General features: G+C 41.5%; 1 protein-coding gene across 7 annotated transcripts in view; it reads right to left on the bottom strand.

The window, feature by feature from the left end:
• Window positions 1–23,112, bottom strand: part of ARHGAP32 (Rho GTPase activating protein 32) — a 208,278-nt gene that overhangs the window by 10,650 nt on the left and 174,516 nt on the right. For all 7 annotated transcript variants that reach the window (XM_083479135.1, XM_083479138.1, XM_083479136.1 and 4 more), the window contains 9 exons: window positions 20,708–20,857; window positions 9,994–10,096; window positions 8,877–9,021; window positions 8,062–8,144; window positions 5,922–6,029; window positions 4,314–4,459; window positions 2,615–2,816; window positions 624–769; window positions 12–86 (listed from right to left, as the gene is read on the bottom strand). In XM_083479135.1, the coding sequence (XP_083335261.1) occupies window positions 12–86; window positions 624–769; window positions 2,615–2,816; window positions 4,314–4,459; window positions 5,922–6,029; window positions 8,062–8,144; window positions 8,877–9,021; window positions 9,994–10,096; window positions 20,708–20,857 (1,158 nt within the window). The remainder of the gene's footprint in view (window positions 1–11; window positions 87–623; window positions 770–2,614; window positions 2,817–4,313; window positions 4,460–5,921; window positions 6,030–8,061; window positions 8,145–8,876; window positions 9,022–9,993; window positions 10,097–20,707; window positions 20,858–23,112) is intronic.

The raw sequence follows: 23,112 nt of genomic DNA, 5'->3' as shown, positions 1-23,112 counted from the left end.
TTCCATCTTACCATCTATAGCATGTAAAGACGAGAGAGACTCTTCACTCTTAGCTGAGCGCAGGGTCCCACTGTCTCCTCGCCCTCCTGGATAACAAAAAATATTTTTATGCATTTAATAAATGCGAACATATTCTCAGACACAGATATTTGTCTTTCTTCCGTAAGAGGGGACACTTTTTATTTTAAAAGTCCTTAGAACAGCCGTAGGCAACCTAAGGCCCCGTGGGCTGGATGCGGCCCAATCATCTTCTCAATCCGGCCCACAGACGGTCCAGGATTTTTACATGAGTAGAATGTGTCCTTTTATTTAAAATGCATCTCTGGGTTATTTGTGGGGCATAGGAATTCGTTCATCCCCCCCCCAAAAAAATAGTCTGGCCCACCACATGGTCTGAGGGGCGGTGGACCGGCCCATGGCTGAAAAAGGTTGCTGACCACTGCCTTAGAACATCGAGGTGATCTGAATCACAGTATTGAACAGCTTTCAAACTGTTCAAGATTAAAACTACAAGTGTAGCTGCTCTTTGATTGACTTCCCTGCATTCCACATGAAGTCAAAGTTAACATTGCAATAGTTTCTGGCTTAGAATCTCTACTGCCCGGGCTAAGAGGTCCACATACCTGCAAGGGCTATTGCCTTCATTTCGGAGGGCTCACTTGGGTTGCGCTGCAGCTTCCGTTTGGAGATAGAAGACGACTTCCCCAGGTTGAAAAAGGAGCGCCAGCTGCCAACAGGAGATTTCTTCATCTTACTGGGTGGTCTCTTTCTGAAGTGAGACAGCAAGAAGGAATTTGCACTTAACAGATTGTGAGAAATCTCTAATTGTGGCAAAGCATACCTGGCTGCAAAAAGAAGAAGAAAATCATCTACGGTAGTAACTTTGCTGCACATCCCTTACAAAATAAAGGCAAACATAAAAAACCACTAGATAGATAGATAGATAGAGGCATATAAAGGTAGGGAGATAGTAAAGAATACCAGACTTTAAAACTGTGTCTGTGATCCAACTTGAGCAACTCAATGCTGACAGCACCCAATGCAAAAATGTCAGGTGAAGGGACAGGTTGACAGAAGGATCTGCTTCCCTTACCCCTTCCTGCTCTTAGGCTCAGGTCTTTGGACAACCACAGCAAAGGCACCACTACTGAAAAGACCCTATCCTGTCTCACTGTTGGGATTCCACCCCCTCACCTTGATCTGTTATAAACAACCATAGCCTTTTTCAGAAACATGGTATAAAAATACTAAAAGTAAGTAAGAGCTGCTCTGCTGGATCAGAGCAAATGCCTATCTATTCCAGCAGTCTGTTTTCACAATGGCCACCCAGACACCCATTGTGAGAAGCCCACAAGCAGGACACAAAGGCAACGGTTAGATTCATACCCCAGGGATGTCACACACTTCCAAAGATATTGCTAGAAAGGGAGGGAGAAAGTGTCAGCTTTTTTCTTTTTTGGTAGCTGCCCATTCCATGTTTGGTGCCCTCTTATTTACAACAGAGGAGCAAACCAACCCCCAGTAGATGTGTGACCCATCAAGATTAGAGCTTCAAGTGCTGGCAAAATTCATGCAAGAGATTAATTTAAGGACTTTAAAGAGAGGCAAGATTCTAAAAAACCCCATGCTTATGAACAGACCCCCCACTTGCCACTCTATAACAGCCCCCCCAGCAAGTGTACCAGGCAAGCAATGGGAGCAGTGGTGGTGGTGCACAAGCTGATTAACAATGTTTGCTCCTGAAGCCCAAGGGTCTCTCAAGAACTCTCTCTCATGAGTTTTGTGCTAACAAACTGTTATGTAGGACATTAGGGAGATGGGAAGGGAGAAAATCCTTCCCCTCTTCTCTTTTCATGCACCCACCACTGCAGATCCAATCATCACTGACTGGCAAAGAAGTAAAACAATAGGAAGGGTGGTTTGTGGGTAATGGGGGAAGGGCTTGTGTTGATGGTAAAAGTAAGCAGTGATGGATTCTCAAATTAGCTCAGAAAAAAAGGAAATTGGAAACCGGAGGGGGGGGGGGCTGAAAAAGGCTCAACAACAAGAATTTTCACCAGAGAAGAAACTACCCAACCAAACACAGCCATAGGCAGGGTAGCTCTGGAGGTGGGATGACTACACCCCCTGGGAGGGAAAAGGCTCTGAAGACCCTGCCAATCAAGTTCAGGGGGAGGCGTTGCCCTGTCAAAAGAATGTTCTGCAACCTCCAATCCAGAAAGAGCTCTGAAAAGCTTGCCAATATTTAGGAAAAATCAACATCTAATTTATCAATTGACCACCAACCACTAATTGAATAAAAAAAGTTACAGAATATAAAATATACTCAGAGTGGCATAAGCAAACAAACAAACAGCAATCACAAACTGTCTAAAACTGACACACTTAGGAATCTTTCAACAAAACAGCCAACAAAGACTCTGGAGATTGACCAAGTATAAGGCAACTCCCCCGCCCCCAGCAAACTCTGCTATTGATAATTTGAAAGTGATCATTAGAAAGGCAATGCACAGCAGCCATGCAGTCAGCTGCAACAATTCTCCTACGCAAGTCAGTCCTGTAGCTTAAAAGCAATAACAATGGGCACATGTCTTCTAAAGAAAACTGCCTCTACCTTTCAGATGGGAAGTCTATGATTGTGTGGAATTTTCCCTGCAGAGCAGCAGGTCCTTCACCCACTTCAATGTACTTGCTGTCTGCCACGATTGGGGAGTTTATCTGGGCCTGAGTTCTTGCTTGTGCTTCCTCCAAGGTGAGCAGCTTTGTGGAGGGCGAAGACACCAGCAGGGATTTCGGCCGTGACAAGGAACTGTGACCTGCCAGAAAAATGCAAAACAAGGGCAGATGAAGATAAGGCACCAGGGGAAGAAGCAACGACAAACCTGTGCAGCAGTTCAGGAGAGAGGTTTGTAGAGTACAGCACTTTGTTCCCTACATCCACACCAAAACAGAACATATGATTGTTTGGTACTTTGAAAGCACGAAAACAAGATGAATACAGGACCACAATTGCATTACGAAACTTGCTTGTAGAATGAGAATAGGTTTGGTATGAGTTTAAGAACAATCAGTTGATTTTATAATGTTATTTTCCCTGCCCTTTAGATGACGCTTTAGTAGGAATAAGACTGGACTGACAACTTGCTTTTAAAGCCATAGCAAACTGGACGTTTGAAGCTCTCCATTTGCTTCAAACACATTCGGTCAGCCTACATGCCACCCAAATGCAAACTGCCTAATGGGCGTTGAATGCTCCTTGTCACATCACACAGTAAACCTGTGTGTGCAAGTTTTATCCACAAATTAAACCTAAGCCAGTACAATAATCAGGACAATTATATGAATTTCCACAGTCCATTTTCAAGACTAACGAGCATGCCAACTACTTTGTTTTCCAGAAGAGAGATTGCTTGGATAACTGAAAGCAGGACCTGCTAGAGATGAGTTAGGAAAGTCTGTGTGCAGGAGTCATGCTGGGCCCAGACGCAACCTCAGCCAACAAATCCTTTGATGGCGACCCAGACCTTCCAATGATTGACAACTCAGGTGAGTAGACAGAGCTCTCTGAAGCAAGCACTGACGCCACCTCCAGGGGATGCTCTCAAATAATCCTTGGGTTGGGTTGCCGACAGAAGAACCCCTGGCTGACTCAAACCTGAAAGCCCAATGTTGCTGCATGATTCTTGAGTAAAGGGCTTGCAAGCAGCAACACTTCTCAAGTGTAGAACAAATTTCGACACCTGCAGTTGGGAGGCCAGGGTGCATCAGGCTGTGGTTGGAGCCAGTTGCTAGAAGCATTGCCATGTTGTGCAGTTTTCCCTACCCCTTGCCTTGCCCTGGCCTGCTTTCTTCTGGGCCTCCTTAGTTGCCACCCTTTCAACTCCTGTATAATAATGCTACCTGCTATTAATTACTGGTTATCTTAAAGTTATTATTCTCTGCCTGTATTCCAGCTTTTGCCAAGGAAAACAAAACTAGACACAATACCCTAGAGAGAATGTAAAATCAGAAGAGTATACGTCATGTGAAGCAAAAATTTGTCATGAAAGCTTTTAGAATTTAAAGCGCTATGATCAGCATGGATCATGACAGTTAACAGGGGTCACCTTCCTATGCTTCCATTTTATAAATTTGTTAAGCATCATTAGCTCGCAGTGTAGGGAGGGATAATAAGAGACAACAAAAAGCCTGCATTTCTTCATTTAGGCAGTGAAGTATGAAAATGACACACTTTGATGCCGCTCTATACATATTTTGCAAATTTTGGAACTCTTTGAATTTTAACCTGCTGTCTCTTCCCTGGGGAAACATACCTGCACTTTCTCGAATCACAGAGCTTAGTTTGGAGCTAAAAAGGACATCCACATGATTGAGAATGAATTCCACAACCACTGACTGAATTCGCACCTCCATAAAAGCAGCCGTTCCACTGAAGCAAGCAGATTCTATCTGCTTTGATCTAAGGAAAAACATGAGAGATGAGATGTTAGCAACAACCAAGCAGGGGGAACTCTGGATCAGCAGAATAACTTGATGTACAACACAACAGGCTTCTCTCCTTCTTGCACAAGGACAAACATTGTTTGGTGACTCCCATTCACAAAGAAGGCTACTTTCTTTGAAACTGCTGTCCTGGTTCTTTCTGAACTCCTTTGCTCTAATTAGCAATGTTCATACAGTGCCCAAACTGCTTTGCAAAAAACTTTAAGCACTGCAGGTGGAGAAAGTTATTTGTCTAGGTGAGAATGGAAAGATGCTAATGGACTCATGAATTCTCCAGCTACTAACAGGGAATAAAAGACTGGAAAAAGAGGGTATTTCCAATGATGGAAAGACAAACTGTAAAAGTCTAAAAAGCAGCCGCACTGTGCACACATTGCTGCAGAACCTAGGGCCTCTGGCTTGCACACCCTCTCCTACTGCATGTTGATGCTATGTGAGATGGTGATGTACGTATTAAAAGCTTAGTTCGTTAGAGTGTGGTGCTGATAATGCCAAGGTTGCAGGTTTGATCCCTATATGGGACAACTGCATATTCCTGCATTGCAGGGGGTTGGACTAAATGATCCGCAGGGTCCCTTCCAACTCTATGAGTCTATGAATCTATGTAAACTCCTACGTGAATACAGTGTTCCCCACTTGCACAATCTGTCCCTTGCAAAGGAGGGCTGCATAGTTCACCTGAGGAGGGCTTGCTTCCATATATATTTTAAAAGGTGTAAGCTGCATGCCTGAGCCTACATGCTGAACCAGCTCACAGCAATACGTATTGTAATGGAGGCTGGCAAGCCATCCCTCAAGACAGTGCAAACCAAGAGGGAAATCCAAGTCTTGCAAGGTAAACGCAGGCAAGTACCTTTTATTGATGTTGCTCACAGGTTGGAGCATTCAATGAGCTTAAAAAAATATCTTATTCAGCCCTGCCTTACAGGATGCAAGTGAATCTGATTAGCTGCCCAACTGGCTGGAGGGCCAGCTGACATGATCATTGGCTAGGAGGCAGCTTTGCTGGCAAACTCTTGTTCCTCATCCTTGGGGGAACAAGGAGTGGTGTGGGAAGTCATTCTCTCTTTGCCCCCTCAGTTTCCTGGGTTGCGCCAGCAATCTTCTCTTCTCTCCAATCACCTGACATTTCCTGCACAATGCATCTAACTGGGCTGAGGGCACATGTCTCCCTGTCCAGCTTAGCCGTGCTCCCCAGAGTCCCAGGGACATCTCTGTGTATGAGGACTCCAGATTCTTCTTCACCCACTGCTTTGTTTCATATGTACAAAAAGGTCCAATGTTGAACATGCAAGGTTCCATCAAAATCAAGAAGACCACCATCGTTCAGCTCAGCAGGTCCTGGATGCTGAGTGTAAACGAAACATAAGGCTATCCTGGCTAAGATACCTCATCTTCAATCAAATAAAAAAAGGTACCTCAGCAGATTTGGTGCCCAGACAATCGCTAAGTTCTTTGTGTGCATGTTGGTGATGGCACAGTAATCAGCGAGGTGAGCCAAATGCCTCATTAGGAACTCCAGAGTCCTGGAAAATGAAGGAGAGCTGTTAGTGGTGAAAGCAAGAGTATCACACAAGTTAGTACAGTGGTACCTCGGGTTACATACGCTTCAGGTTACAGACTCCGCTAACCCAGAAATAGTACCTCGGGTTAAGAACTTTGCTTCAGGATGAGAACAGAAATTGTGCTCCGGCGGAGCGGCAGCAGCAGGAAGCCCCATTAGCTAAATGGTGCTTCAGTTTAAGAACAGTTTCAGGTTAAGAACGGACCTCCAGAACGAATTAAGTACTTAACCTGAGGTACCACCTCAGGTTATTGTCCTACACTTTGCAAAACAGAAAAAAGAATGGCATTGATATGGACTTGTTTAGCAGCAAGGTTGTTAATTTATTCCATCAACCAGGCTTCAGGGAAATTTTACGGAAGCTTCATCATTCTCTGGTGGCCACTAGAGGGAGCGTTTGCAATATTCATCCAGCTAAAGTGTTGAGAAAGGAATACTGACAACCAGGTTCTTCTTCTGTGCTTGGATCATAATTAACAGAAATGTTTAACTGGGAATTTGAAGGTCTATAGTCTGTTGAAGAATAATGTGGTAGAGGGTCCAGGGATACAACCACACACAGCCACAGGGTGTCTTGATGATCCGATTTCAGAATAAAACAAGTACACCCCAGGTTACAGCACATACACTGAAGGCTCAAACCTGGCCATGCAAGGGGGGAACTTAGGCATGTTATTGATTATAGGTTTCCTATAAAATACAATGCTATGTTTAGTGGTGGTGGAGGGTAATTCTGTGCTATCTTGGTCTATGAGGTTATTAGGAGCAGAGCAAGGAGGCCAGCGGCCCGTAATGAGCCACAGCAACAACTATCCTCAGTTCATTCTAAGGGGGTTTCAGCATGCCAAGACCTCCCAAGAAAACCACAGACACCCCAGGGGAAAATTGAATCTTCGCCTGTTCACATTAAGACGTGTACATTGTATAACAAAGGAGGAACCAGCTTCTCGTATGGAACACAGAAATGGCCTGGTGCCTTCTCCAAGTTACCAAGGAATGATTTCTGTTTTACTGTATCTCCACCGCCACCACCACAGATCCTGCATGTCCACAGATGCTAAAAGCAGCCAAGTGCTCTAAGCCTCGCCAGAGAAAGCCTTGAAAGGTTTTGCAGGCTTCCCAACCACTTTCCTGACTCATTTTTGCCAGCATTCCCTACTGCCCTTAATGTGGGTTGCACTGAAGCTCTACTCAGTGAGCTGTCCTCGTTCCCTGCTGGCAGCTGAGCACAGCTGCTGTCCCAGCTATAGTCAGGCATATTTATGCTTACATTAGCATTTTATATAGTTCACCTTAACTGGCAATCAAATTTGCAGAATTTTGCCTAAAAGGCAAGATGCCATACCTACATTTCTTGCAATTTCTTTCCATTTCACACCCTGGATTTTCTTGTTTCTACAGGGCCTCCCTCCTGCCTCCATTAAAATACCTTGCAGATCTAATGACCTCTCCTTTCCTTAACAAAATGAGACAGTTCTGCTATTACGGCCCCCATTCTTCGCCCCCTCCCACAGCATGCTTTTCATAATGTCAGCTACAATTATGCAGAATATATGTTGTTTCTCTTGTTACAGATCTAATTAAAGTCGAAGTCAACTTTATGCAGATACAAATCCTTCAGCATGCACCCAACCATTTAATTTGATAGATGCAAGAATAATGCTGCTTCAATATGCCAGCCATCTTAGGGGGTATAAATTGGAAAGCGAACAGAAAATGTCAACCTTCCTTTTAAGAATGATTATATAATTGTACATTGAATGTGCAAAGCACTTTAGAAAGGAAGACATCAACTCAGGCCCCCACACATAATACAATGTGAACTTAGATTAGCGTGAATAGTCTTGGTCTGTCTCTGTGTCCCGGGAGAGGCAGAGGTGTGTTGCCAAAACTGCATGGAAAAGGGGGCATAGTCTTGCACAATCAAAGGCACCCAGCAGGGTATGAGAACATAAAAAAAGAATGTGCATTGAGAAAGAGCTGATGATACAAACCTGTAGTGAGGTGGGGGTAACTGCTGGATGACATCATGGATTTTGACTAATCGTTCTTCATCTGTAGCAGCAGACACAGCATCCTAGAAAGGAACAAAAGCAACAAACCTCAATGCCATGCATTTGCTGCAGGGTGCCACCTATCTGGGTGGCTTCAGAACGCTGTCCTGCTAGTATGGCAATCAGCATGGAAGTCACAGTTCAATGAGGCTGAGAATGAACGGACACTTTCAGTATCCAATGTAGCAAGCATGGCGTTGCAAGGCAGGTATTGCTCCTACATTAGAATGCAACGATATTATTTATTGCTTTGGAATTCCACCCGGACTGCTACTGGTTAGGGAAGCGTATGTGCAGTTGTTCCCTATTTTAACCCTCACAACAGTACTGCAACAGAGACTGATTAGCCCAAGGTCACCCACTGAGCTACATCATTTGGTAGGGGATTTGAACCCTGGCCTCTTCAATCGAAGTTCATCTAGTGCACTGCACTGCTCTGACAACTGAGCATGCTTCCCTTTGAGGTTGAAAGAAATTGACCTATATCGTTGGAAATTCTAGATATCCTTGAGGCTTTCCCCCCAGATCCTGTTTCCGGGGGCACATCAAGCGCAAAAGATAAGGTCATGAGTTGCACCGGAAGAACTGTGAATGAATACTGATGTAACAATTATATACAGGAAGCGTGCCAGTTCTTTAGATGGGAGTTTAATTTAGCTACTGTTAAATGCAATGAAAAGGGGAGATATTTTTGAAGTGTGACTCACACTAATGCTGCCCAGGCAGTAAAAATAGGAGTCCCGTCTTGCACTTACTGAAAATTTCTCATAGAGCTGATAGGTGAGCAGAGGATTTGGGAGTTCTCGGAAATAGAGCTTACAGAGCGAGCCCACACAATGTATATCCTGAATGTATACATCTTTTGTCAAGTCAGGGATTTGCTCAGAGTCAAACTCATGCCTGGAGACAAAGGGAAATAAAGAGAGAGAAAAGAGGATAATATATACTCAAAAGATGAAAAGGACTTTGTTTACAGGAAGAAACAAATACCTCAAACCACAAAAATCTGTGGTCCTACAGGTTCACATTTTTGCTAGTTGAAATAGCTTCTTGGGAGCCATTTTAGTTGGCTATAAAACCACTAAGCGTGCTCAACAATCAAACTGCCTGTAATCTGGAACACTCCATGAAATTGATTTCATGATATATACTCAACGTTCATGCAGCCAAAATTCAAGCAATTCCAATTATTATATGCAACAGATTTCTGGCTAGGTAGAGCTCCCCATCTGTCAGAATGAAAATAGCATTTCCTTTCAGTCTGAAGACCTAGAAAGAAAAATTGTGAACATGATGGGCCACTCAGGGCCACCATGGCCCTGCAGATCCAAATCACTGTATGCAGATTCTGTGCAAGCCACAGAGCCAAGAATCACACGAGGAAAATTCTTCTGCAACGGCCTGTCTTGATGAGAGAGCCATAAAAAAACAAAACAAAAGCCATCTACAGAGGGCCGCAGATGGCAGTGCTTGCTCCATGCTGCATAACGTGTCTGGAAATTGCTGTTTCAAATTAGCTAGGTTTAGACACACAGGAGCTAATATGGTGAGTCAGACAACTGGGATCAGAGAAGAGGCAACTGCTGTTTCTGAAGCCTGCATCCACAAGAGCCATAAATAAACTGCAAATTACTTGTTATCCCACAGTCATTCTGTATTCTGAAATAACAGATTGTGGCCTCAGAGCAACACAACTGGTTTCTGTCCCAGCCAATGATACTTTTGGATTCATGGAAAAATACACGATACGTCAAAAATTAAGTGTTTTAGGAGCAAACCAGAAATAAATTCTCAATGGCATGCAGCAGCAAACCCCAAAACTGACGTTAGCATGTTTGAGACTTGAAATCGCAACACAAAAAAACCTCATACCGTAGTTTCTGGATATTCGATGCAATCCCAGATAGACGGTATATTCCATCCACAATGCCATGCTTTTCAATGAATTCAGTGCAACTCTTGAGAACCTGAGGGACTTAAAAGCAAAAAGCAACAGTGTTGGTTGACCATTAGATGCTCTTAGCATCACCTTCCCAGATTCTTCCTGGCTACACACATAGAAAGAAGCCCTTCGAGAAACTACACAGGTAAGAGATTTCTTAAATATCTTTTAAGTACAGCTAGTTCAGGGGGTGCTTCTGTTTTCTGTTAAGACAAGACTGAAACCCAAATCACTGCAATGTGTGGCTTCAGATAATGAATTCATGTTGTTCCTGTTTGCACAAAGTCTAAAGCAGCTGTCACCAAGCCAGCCAGCTTCAGCTGTATGCTTTCTCATGCCTCCAGCACTGAAGGCAGCAGTAGGACAGGCTCAGCTAAGCTACTACCACAGAACCAACTGGGCTACCCGCTCCCTCCAAATCCTGAAGTTTTGTAACTTGGGGCAGTTGTGACTGGTGGGCTGCTTGTGGCAGCAGTGCTGGCTAGATGCATGTGTTTAACTTGAATTGCAAGTCTATGATTTGGCTTGCTTTGAGTTATCTGCCTTCCATTTGTTTGGGGTTCAATATGGTGGATTTAGTAATAGCCCTTTGGATAGGATTCAGGTTCAGAGATTCCCATTTGTTAAATGAGCAAATATTTTTTAAATGCTGCATATGTACACATGACATTTGACATATTGACTCTATGGCTGGGTTCATTTGCTTGGGTTATCTGTTCTACGTTCAGTGTTGGAAGTTTCTTGTGCCTGAGACACAATTGTGTCAGGAAGCCCAATATCCTGCACAGGTGATGTTGCTTGATGGGAGGAACTTGCAAGCACATGCAACAGATGTGCACCTTTAGAGAATTTTCTGCCACTCAGGCCACCACAATGATGCCCACCACACCTGCCATGTTGTACCCTTTTTGGTGCATTTGGGAGGCACAGTGTGAGGTCAGGAACTACACCTCACCCTTGGGAAGAGCGGCAGTTTCATGATGACCACAAAGGTCAGCCAAAATGTTTGTACCCTTGGCACCAACCCCAAGCTACCATGCTATGTTTCCTGATCTGCCATTTTTAACTGGATTGATCCTTCAAATCACAATTTTTCAATGGCATTGACCAGATTGGGCCAAAGGTTTTTGGTTCAAAGGCGGGGAGCTCTATCATAAAAGTCTACCCTACTGCTGACTAATAAACACTAACAGCAAATTCCACCTTAAATTTAGTTTAACTTTAACTTTATAGACTTGTATGTCTGCAACAGAATGGAAAAAACAAGGTAAATCACAACTACAAATTGCAAAACAGTATGTGCAGTTAATCTGTAACTGAAAAACTAGAACATAGATTAGGATCAATTGCAAGACAGGTACTATTAGACACACATTAACATTCCATCCAATATACCAACCCTGCCGGCTATTCTACACAATCGGTTTCCTGCTCTATATCCCTATCCTCCATGTAGGATGAAATCAGATTCTCCAGGCAAAACAACAACATCTTTTAAGCATGTGTTGTTTTGGTTAAAAAATGACCACTCCATTTAAAGAGTTAGGTAAAAAGGTAATGGTTATGAGAAGTTGGTAAAAATAAGATTTAAGTCTTAAGTTTTAAGGTTTTTTATAAGATAAGATGAAAATAGAGTAAGGTAATGTAATGACAGAATATTATGAATTATGGAAAGGATTTGCTGTGATAATTATTAACTAAGATACAAGAGATGGGAGGAGGAGGAGGCCATGGAAAGAAGGTAATGAAAGCGGAGAATTTGAAAATGATGGTTTTATTTTTATTTTTATTTTTCTGTTTTTGCCTTTTTTCTTTGTAATTTTTTTTAAAAAAATCTTTTTTCAATAAATATCATTTTTTTAAAAAATGACCACTCCACAGACACTCAACTCCCCCCCCCCCCGCCATTCCCAGGGAAGTCTGCTTATTATTAAGGGATTCATAGAAGTTGGGGCAATATCACGGAAAAAACTGCCAAAGTTATTTTTAGTTCTACAGTATAAACCTTGCTTTTCATCATACTTCTAAACTATAACATCTCCTTTCTAATTTCTAAATCCAGTCCTTGTCTCCAACACTTTGAATTTAAGGTTCTCATATCTTCAATTCCTGCTGGATTCACACTATAACCTAAGTAATAGACCGTAGTAAGGTCTGACATAAAACAGAGACAGGATAGGATAGGAAACAGTTTGGAGTTATAAGATTGACCAACATATTAGGAGCTGAATTTAAAGGATTGAACACAAATACAAAGAATAATCAACACTTTCCCTTTTCTGTTTAGCTCCTATAATTCTCCTTTAACAGGAGGCTGAGGCACTGTACAAAAAATGAAGCCATGCATAGCACAAGTCCCCCCCCCCCCCGGTCCCTGGCACTGCCAAGAACACCTGCCTGCGCTGCCTAATTGAAGCACCTTGTCACAGAGAACGACCTCAGCAGGCGTCCAGACCTCTTGCCCCCCAGGGTTTCCTAGCCTTATAAACAAACAGCATGGTAGTGCTGTATTTGTCATAATTAAATTTCAGGAGCACCCTACTGTGACATTTAACATCAAGCCAAAGCAGAAAACAGAAAGGGGACAGGGTGATGGGGTGCAGTCACTGCAATATGTTCAATTCACTGGCTCATTCACCATGCAAGAATGGGAATTAACATTGAACTGACAATGGATACAACAGCCTCATTTGCCCTCCAGGTACCACTAGTTGACAGCTAATTCTTTAGTTTAATTGTCACAATGGATAAGAGGACCTTGTCAACATTCAGCTGTGCCAGAAATGGCCAATTCCAAAATTCTTCAAAACAGGTTTATCCCAATCATGTTTTAACTGGGTTGTACTGGGCTCCCCAACAAAAATTAAGATATCCACAAATATGCTTCACTGATGCTTATGACTAAGTGGGCTTTTGTTCATTTAAGTCTCCCTACTTTACTTGTTTTCTATTTGGAGTTTGTAACCTGAAGTGTTTGTAACCCGAAGTGTTTGTAACCCAAGGTACCAGTGTAATGCGCTGATCTCTCCATCTAAGTTTGTCTGACCCAGTGAGCTCCCAAATGAGGTATCTATCATACATCCTTTGCTTTGTACTGAAGGATAAGGCACCTTTGCAAGAGGCTTCCTTGTTCAGTTAACTATAATCGTACCTTGGAAGTCAAATGGAATCCATTCCAGAAATCCATTTGACTTCCAAAACATTCGGAAACCAAATCGTGGCTTCTGATTAGCTGAGGAAGCTCCTGCAGCCAATCAGAAGATGTGGAAGCACCGTTGGACGTTCGGGTTCCAAAAGAACTTGCGCAAACTGAAACAATCACTTCTGGGTTTGCAGTGTTCGGGAGCCAAAACGTCCAAGTTCCAGGGCGTTTGACAACCAAGATACGACTGTATAGGGAAGTATTTTTTGTCTACATGAAACTTCCAAATGGGCCATGTGTCCAAACCAACAAAGTATGAGACTGAGGGTTGTATTCAATGTAGCGCTAAGAGATTGTTCCATAAGTCCAACAATTTCTGCTTCCTGGTTTACTGATCTCCCCTTTCCACTCCCTCTCCCGCTTGCTGTTCTGGGAGTTCTGCCGACCCTCTGTAAAGAGTTGGGGAATGCAGGGGGGGGGGAAGAGTCCTATTGCAATAATTGAAAATATTGTGCTGGCTTCCTCTGGTGCAACAATTTAATTCAACACTTCCCCCCCAAAAAAATTCATGCTCTTGATTGCAATCATACAACTGTGAAGTTGGAAGGGACCACGGGGTCATCTAGTCCAACCAAACTTTCCAAAAGACCCCATTTTAATCTATTTGCTTATTAACAGGGCTTATTCCTCTTCAGCACAACCCTTAAGGTGACTTTCAGAACTCAAAAACACAATACAATATCCTTGATTTTAACTGGCATGTAGAGAACATGGAAGCCTTCCAGCAGATTAAGATGGCAAAGATGTAAGACAAAGGAAGGGCAAAAGCATGATCACTTTTAATCTGTTGTTTTGTGTTTCCTTTTACATTCCAATAAATGGGGGAGAGCTGCCAGATGTCATGCCATGTCATGATCCTATCCTGGTCTTATCATGATACCCAGGTAACAGAAAGTCTAAATTAGATCACTATGCTGATAGCCTGATGCTGACAGAATGACATCTGTAGTCTTCAAACTGATTACAAAGCATAAGCATTTTTGTTACATACACAGAAATACATGGAAGCGCAATTAACAGAGCTCAAATCAAGCCAGAGGCCTGGATTACTATTTTCAGTTTTTCGGTTTCTAGGCAACATGCCATCAGTGTTTCCCAGATACATCCCTGTCTGCAGAAACCTTGATAAATTTAAACATGGTGAGCCTGTGGGATGCTGAGCACCACAAACATCTCCTGCAGAGAGATAAAGCAATCCGTTTGTGTTTTCTTTCTGATGCCAAAATGACTGTTCCTATTTCTAGAAATAGAAGTGAAAATTAAGGAATAAAGAAGAATTAAGGAGACAACAGTCCTCTCCATTAAGCTGCAACAGGAATGTAATGTCTAAGCGTCAAAAATATCCCTGGAGGTTTCAGAGATTTGCTTCATTTCACCACATTGTGGGACTTGAGCGTGAAATGGGTCCTGGGCCCTGGATGTAAATAGCGTCAGGTGTGGATAAAGACTGTGTGGCACCCTCCAAGCTCTGGCCAAAGGAGGAAACACCAGGAAGGCAATGAACAACCGTAAGTGGGCCAAGTGGCTTGCCACTTTCCAATAAAACGTTCAGTTCAGTTGTTCCCTGGTCTGAAAAAGCTGAAATTGTGGTGACAGGTCACTTTTTACTTCACCCGACAGCTCCACTGCTTTGCAAGCACAAGTGAAAGGGATTGCCACAACCCAGCTGCAGCTCCACTAGGTTTGGCCCAATGCACTGAGCTTGCAATGGAGATGTGAGCAACCCAGTTGACCCACGGCCATGTCTATTTCCTGAAGGTCAACCCAAGGGGATAATAAGCTTCTATTAGATACTGCAATCACTGTTGGGGGGGGGGCTTCCCTTGTGCTTGATCCAGAAGCTGCAATTAGTGCAGAATGCTGCAGCATCGTTGTTGAAAGGAGTGAGGCCTTGTCAGCTATCACACCTGTGCTCAGAGAGCTGCACTGACTGCTACTGCTACAAGTTCAAGGTGTTACTTACTATTAGTTTATAAAGCCTTTAACAACTTAGAACCAGTTTATCTACATGATCGCCTTACCCCGCATGTGCCCACTTCACTGCTCTGATCAGTGGAGCTGACACTACTACAGCTGCCACATAATACCCATTCCACATTTGTAAGAAATCCATTGTTTAATGTAGCAGCAACTACACTTTGGAACTCCCTGCCTATTGACATCAAGCAGGAGCCTTCCCTGTATTCTTTTTGGCACTTGCTGAAAACATTCTTGTTTAGACAAGCCTATCCAGATGCTTAGAAAGCTGGTGTGAATTTTATTCTGTTTTAGTATTTTATCTTTTTGTATGTTTTAAAGTATTTCTTGTATTTTTTTCTTGCTTTATCTTTCTGTAAATGGCTTTGAGGTTTTTTTATTTTAGGTTCTTCACAATCAGTTCACAAATTTTATGAAATAAATAATTTTAACTGCACAGCTGATGCCTAAGAACATGTTCCAAATAGCAAACTAGCTGCTCACACTGAATATTTCAGTTTACTCAGATCAGATTCCCTCCTCTGTTTTTGAGACTGATATGCTTCTTGCATTTTAAGAGTCCAGGGGTTCTCAGTCTATTGCTGGAATAAGAATTATTTGTTCAGCCTGGGAGACCAAGGCTGCCCACCAAGTTCTGTTGAAACAGTGTCATTTTCACAATGTCCAAGCCAGGACCATTTGGCCAGTTAATGGACCATGCCATACTGAAATGCTGCCACTCAGCTGAATTCCATGCACCAGCATAAAGTTAAATCATCACTAGAAAACTGGAACAATCACTGTAAAGCAAAGTGTAGTAATACATTTTGAATCTAAGTCCCTGTAAAAAAAGAAAAGAAAGAAAGAAAAGAAAAGAAAAGAAAAGAAAAGAAAAGAAAAGAAAAGAAAAGAAAAGGCAGAAGTGTGGATAGCCAGAAATGCTGCTCTTGAGTAAAAGTACTTAAAATAGTCAACTTTATTTGGACTGTGCTCTGTACTTAACCTGTATTTTCACACAAAGCTGATGAATATCACAGCCGCTTTATCACTCAGGTATTGCATTTTTTATGTTTACAATGAAATATCATCCTATTCTTTCTATTAGTTCCCAGACTTAACCGGCTTAATTTCAGAAACTTGATATTAAAAGTGCTTATGTGAATAAAGCTGCCTGTGTCATCTTCAGGGAATGTTATGTTTAAATTCTATGCTGTTCCAAAATGTCACCTCCAGCTGGTGTTTCATGAACATCCTGCCATCCTAGTGTAGATGACACTATCTATGCTGTTGTCTTATGAGTATTGATTCGTATTCATTTGCTGTAATGAACTTCACAGTAAGCAGTAGTAAAAAGCATTCCCAAAGCAGTAGCATCTCAAGAAAACCCAATGCTATAATGAACATATACTTTAGGACAAAATTTAAGAATTTGGACATCATAGCTCTTCGCTGCATTAAAAAAAAAAAGTTTGGAATGCTGGTTCCTGTATTCAGGCTCAGGAAAGAGCCAAAAAGAATTAAAACTCAAGGTACAAGTAAATACACAACTAGAGCTGGACTGAAATCTGCCAAATTAATTTAATAGTAAATTAGGTAAGAATTTTGAAGGCAATAAAAGCAGTTTTAGGGCAGTCGCCCTGCATAGTTATTAACACCATGAGGATGATGGCTTCAGTTTACCAAAATCTAGGACACTTAAAAATGGGCACATTACCATTCAAGTGATTTCAAATGGTTTTCAATCATCTTTAACCTGCTCTAGACCTTACTCCATGCTGCTGCTTCAGTTTCTACCAGACCAAAATCTAAGAGGTTTATTGCTTAATAGAGATTGGCCCACCCCTTTTAGAATTAAAATGCACACTGTTTTAAAAGAATAATGGTCTAGATAGCTATAACAATCACTGGCAAGAGCAACATTATGGATTCCATGCCATTATATCTTGTAAGAGAAAAGGCTGAAATGAGTTTGTAAAATCCAAAATGACTCAGTGAATTACCACTATGCCATGTATGTTTAAGGCTTCTAAATTGTAACAGAAATAATATTAGTATAAGTAAAATCCATTCAAAGACTGGAATGCTTTGTAAATACAGACTGTATATCTTTTGAAGACAAGCCTTTAACATTGCTTAAATCTTCCTAATGCATTGCTTAAATTTACCTTATCACAACTGCATGCATATGGGCTTTGAACCACATAATGCCTTCCTTTCACAGAATAAAGAATTACCCAATTAATAGTTTTCTTCTGGGTCATTAACAACACACTTTTCCATATGCTGTGAAGCTGTTTTTGCAGTTGTTTTACATAAATAGGGGGAAAGGGGCATAAGCAGGTAAATGTTTAAAGTAAATTAAAGAACAAGAGTTTCCTGTCAAGCATTTTGTCCTCTGTGCTTACTAAAACATATATCAACAATTCCTATCAATTTCAGAATAGAAAAGAAAGCACCACATCTAATTCCCAATGGGAGCCAATGAACATGCACAGAGATGATGCAATACAGAATTATTATCGCAACACAAAGCAGTAAACAATGAAGCTGCTTTCCATTTGTAGGTGATGCTAAAAGATTCTCACCAGTTTCTTTTGGGCAAAGAGCTGTTTAACTAGGCCAATGGAAGCAGTAATTCTGAGGTGAGCTGCTGCCAACACCAGCTACCAACAAGGGGAAAGTAAAGAGACCCCAACCTAGTCAGGGGCTACAATATGCTGACAGAGGTTGCACACTATAAAACCACCAAGCATGGCAGGTGGCAGCAAAGCAGAACAAATTGGTAAGCCCAGCTGAATGATGAACCGCTACTCCTCAAGGAGTCTTGGTTTGTTTCCAGGTGTTTATTCAGCACAGGGTAGGGAAATGATGTTCAAAGCTAAAGAAACCAAAATACTGCAACTATTTCAAATAAATATTGATCAATATGATTCAAGGAAACAACTAATGCACAGCTTAATCACCAAGTTGTTAGGATGGAAAGCAAAGCTGGTATTTAATAACCCAAGTCTACTGAAGTTCTTGTTCTCCCTACATAATTTCCAGCCTGAGACAAAATTACATGAAGACTGTGCCACATGGCACCCTTGTAGATTCCACCCACATTTGATATGTTACAGCCTGAGTTTCCCAGCCAGTGGCATGTCGTGCTATACTGCAATGATCCTGCGCTTATGTGAAGATGCTGCACTTTTGACATGACCACTCCCAGAGCGGCCTGTCTCCCCAAACAGCCACATCCAAACATGTTGCCTCAGTTACTTTAAGCTGTTTGCTCTGTGATGGTGATGTTTTGGGCAATCTGGACAGCATTTGAATCCAATCCATTGACTGCCTATCTTGATCTAGGTCGTACTTTTAACTCCACAATTATTCGTTACAATACTTTGCTACGTGCTGAGTGGGTAGAAAGGAAAAGTGGAGCTGCGTCTTTCTGTTTGGCTATAGCTACCTAAATAGTTTGGGCAGCCAAATCTCCATTTACATGGCATTACACAGAATGACAGAGAGGCAGCTACCAAGCCAACATGGTGCAGTTTAGAAGATAATCTCAGCAATCCTTCTTACTACAGTATTCAAGTCTTCAATAATCCATTAAAGTGAAAATAACTGTTACGAACAGGGTATATGAGAGTAATATACAGGAGCTCTCTCAGACTAAGCAATAGCCTGGCCTGAAATTCTGCCCATGGTGTCCTAAAATCCAGTTCCCTCTCACTTTGGCAGAGTTCTGAATTGACTCATTTTCTTCCTCTACAAATGAAGCTCCAAAATTCAAGTAATAATTCACAAGGGCGCTTTCAGACAAGCACATTTGTCATGCTGAATTTCATTTGCTCCTAGGATCATCCAGTCTCACTACCAAGCCTAGAACATTGCTGGTCTGTGCATGCTTTCTCCTAGAGTTGCTAGGATTTCCTGATGTTATATAATCAATGCTGACATTACAACATTGCACCCATGCCCACCCAAATCAATTTGATACATGTGAACTATCATCTTTCCAACAGAAACTTTGGGAAACATATGACTCATGTCCTGGATTCTGACACAGTGTCAAGGGAAAAAACAAAGCGCAAAATTTATGCAATGCTACAAACTGTGCCCTGCCATTTAAGGTTCAGCAAAAAATATCTTGGCAAATTTTAGTACCTATCATGGTGTAGGTCTTCATCCAATTAAGCACTTGAAACACAAACTGAAATGCAAGCAGGTAATGAGTTACAAGAAAAGTCCAAGGAACTGCAAATACACTGCAAAGCTCCCAGGGGTATGAGATCACCAAGCAGCAATGTAACATGCTAATTGCATAAGTATTGACACAAATATTATTAATACTCAGAAATGAGGCAAAGCACATGTTTCAGTGGATGATGTAATCTTTAACTGGGTGATTTTACACTGAAGTGCTTAGCTTCTGAAAGGAAGAAGCCATAAAGAACAGAAGCACCATCAAGACACTGCAGAAAACACCCAAGAAGCAGCAATAAACAATGCTTCTTCTCCTGAACCTTTCTCTGCAGGCTGAAGTCAGTATAATTACAGCAGTACACACTCAAATGTTTTGAAAATGTTTGGACTGTTAACAGACCAAATGTGGATTATTAACAGATTGTCCAGTCTCAGGCAGAACTGAGACCTATCAATTTCATTATAGACTATAGTACTTCAATATGCTCCTGGATTTATAAGAGAGGTGCAATGAATTATGTGTTTACCCACCTGGGATAATCAACAGTTATCCCAAGGCAAGTTGCTGAGTGAAGAACTGCACATGCTTCTTCTCAAACTCTGCTCCGGGAAGGAAGGATTCTGCCACAGTACAACAATTTGGATCAGATAACCTTTTGGTCCCTGTGGAGCCTTTAATTCTAGCTGTCTGTGGCTCTAGTCTTCTTATCCATTCAAATGTCAAAGTACAGCTACAGCAAACTCAGATTTTTGCCCCTTTGCCATCACCTCCTAAGCAAAAGTTGGAAGATATAACAAGATGGACTTTGATGTGTGATGTCATTCAGTTGCCCAGATTATTATTTATTCCAAATATTTTTCTTGAAAAATTAAAACAGCAATAACAATGCATCAGGGAGGCGACATTTTATCCTTGGCTACCGTTCAGATGCCCTTAACTCCTGGGGAAAATGATTGGCCTGATTCTTTCTCAAATCATCACCATGAGGACAACCTGCTTCTGTGAATAATCTCTGACTGATGTCAAAATAATAAATTCACTCTCACACACTCTATGTAACACATCAAACTGTGATATTACAGAAGTGCTGGGTGCCAAGGCAGGACAAATATTATGTCTCAACTGCATGGAAATCTTGGACTGCACTTTCTTAAGAAGAATGAAGAGGTAGATGCTATAGGTGGAGCATTGTAACGACTCAAAGAAAAGTAATGCTGGTCAGATCCAAATTGTTCCTTTAGAATTTGCATTGTAGGACACTCTTGAGCCAAAGCATAACATTCTTCTTACTTACCATCATGACCAGAGTTGAGAAGATGTTCTCCAAGGTCGCAGCCAAATACCCTCTCTTTTAAGATCCCACGTTGCTTCAGTTTCTGTTTTGTTGGCCGAGACTTCATGAATGTGCGCAGGAAAGTAATAAGCTTGCCGTGTTTTTTTGACACTGTAAAATTGAAGGGGAAATCTCATTTTGTGGCCAGATAGAGAGGAAGGAAGATGTATAATACATTATTTCACTGAACCACAGTTCATTCTATTCAAAATCAACCCCCATTACTACCATGCACATATCTGATCAGTTTCTGCAACACCCTCCTCCCTCCTCCCTTATATAAGTGATTCAAGGAAATCAAAATCTGTAATGGAAGACAGAGTTAAGATATAGTAGGACAATAGTTTTAATTGTTATGCTCTCCCCATCTCAGCAGTCTGCTTGTGCTTGGTATTTCGTAGCTTTCAGTCTAGCGGGGAGAAGAGGAAAGGAAGGAAATCTCCATAAAAATGGGTAATGCAGCCCATGTGTTTCCTTATGGTTTCATTTCACGCCATGCTTGCAGGGCTAATCCTTTCATGTCAATTGCTTATGAACAGATCAGTGGTGGGACCCTGACAGGTGAGAAAAGGGAACAAGCATTTCAGAGAGGAAGGAAACTCACTCCTGCACCCTGTGCCCTGCCATAGCACAGCTCTCTGGCCAGTCTAGTCACTGCCAAGTGTTAGTCTGCCTTTACACATGTTTTATACATGTTTTCTTTATACATGTTTTAAATGTTGCTAAGCAGGATGTCACATCAGCTAAGTAAGAACTCTAAGCTTGAGACTGGAGATAGGAGCACAACATCTAGTCAGGGCCCCAAATTAGCATAACAAAAGGCACATTAATAGGGGGAAATGAATAAAATCACAAAACGATAACACCTCCCAAGGTTCTGTTATAACCTATGGAGAATAATTTTCTTTAAGAGGCATACTTGCTCTCAGCTTCTTGTACTGTTACAGAATGATGCCATCACAGAATTTCAGAGTTAGAAGGGACCCCAAGGGTCATCTAGTTCAACCCTAAGGAATGTAGGAATCCCTGCTACAGTATCCCTGACAAGTTGCCATCTAGCCTTTCACAAGTGCTCCGTTTAGACCTCCAAGTGAGAGAGAGGCATATTCAGTTCTGAGAGTTTGGTCACCTTGGACCTAGTAGAGTCTGAGTATTCAGAATGTCTAAAAAATTGACTTTTTTGGCCTTTTCAGACACTGGTTAAGTGCTTCACAACAGTCCCCTTTGGGTTCCTATTCATTCTGGGATGGTAGTGTTTGCTTTAACAGTGACCCTAATATTATTGGCATATTGCACTGTTGACTCAAGTATGTGTCATGCATTTTATTATTTTCTTGCTTATTGAAATGTTTCTACTGCAGAGAAAGTGTGAATTTTGTATTATGCTTATTAACCGAATAGTTATTTTTAATCCTTTTTATCAGTTATTAACAGCATTTTTATTTATGGACAATTTTTAATATTGTTTCATATTTGATTTTATTGTATTTGTTTTATTAAGTTTATTGATTGACTCGTTTGGCTTCTTTTGGTAATGAAAGGTTCAAATACTGAACATGAAATAATGGAATTCAATTTTTGAATAAATACAACACTAATTTGGGCAACAGTGATTGCACTGTTGGTACAACCATGGGCATCTAAATTACCATCAGCCAGTAGTGACAGTAGTGAATGGAAGAATGTTATCCAAAACAAAATACACCGAGTGACCAGGAAATAGGAGTACATAATTGCAGCTGCTATTACACCAGTAGTTAATGACTCCAGTTTATTGATTACCACCTTGAGAAGCATTAAATGATTCCACAAATGTTTCTACAACCTATTAGCCAATACAAACTCCATGTTCATATGGCCAGACAAATAGCAAATGTCAAAAAACAAAGAAAGAAGCATAAAACTCCCAAGTCTCTCCCACTGCATAGACTGTGATGCTCTTCTTGACCTTTAATGTAAAAGGGGGTACAAGTTCTTAGTTGTGTTTTCCAAGTTCCATTGAATTAGAGACAATGCAATTGAGATTCATACACGTAGCAATTACCCCTTGATGAGAAGGAAATGGCCCTATGCCAAAAGGTGAATAAACTTAGCATTAATTTCAATCCGTGAACAGGGCAAAGCTGTTCCATTTTAACTTCTTCTTTGAGCTAAAAAGGAAAAGCTAAGCAGTGTCTTACAAAAGATGCCTGCTCACTCTTACTAAATTGCTTTTGTTTGCAAGCAATTCTCTAGAGACATTCTCTTCAAATAAAAGCCACAACATGAAGCCAGTTGCAAAAGGACTTCCTTTATCTCCAGCCTTTTCAGTCTCAGGAAGCTATAAAGCAGTAGTACTGGCTATCAGGCCTTAAGAAAGGGGCAAG

This window comes from Podarcis liolepis (assembly GCF_965112155.1).
Source record: "Podarcis liolepis genome assembly, chromosome: 16".
In the NCBI taxonomy this organism is placed as follows: domain Eukaryota; kingdom Metazoa; phylum Chordata; class Lepidosauria; order Squamata; family Lacertidae; genus Podarcis; species Podarcis liolepis.
This window is presented reverse-complemented; position numbering and strand designations above follow the sequence as displayed.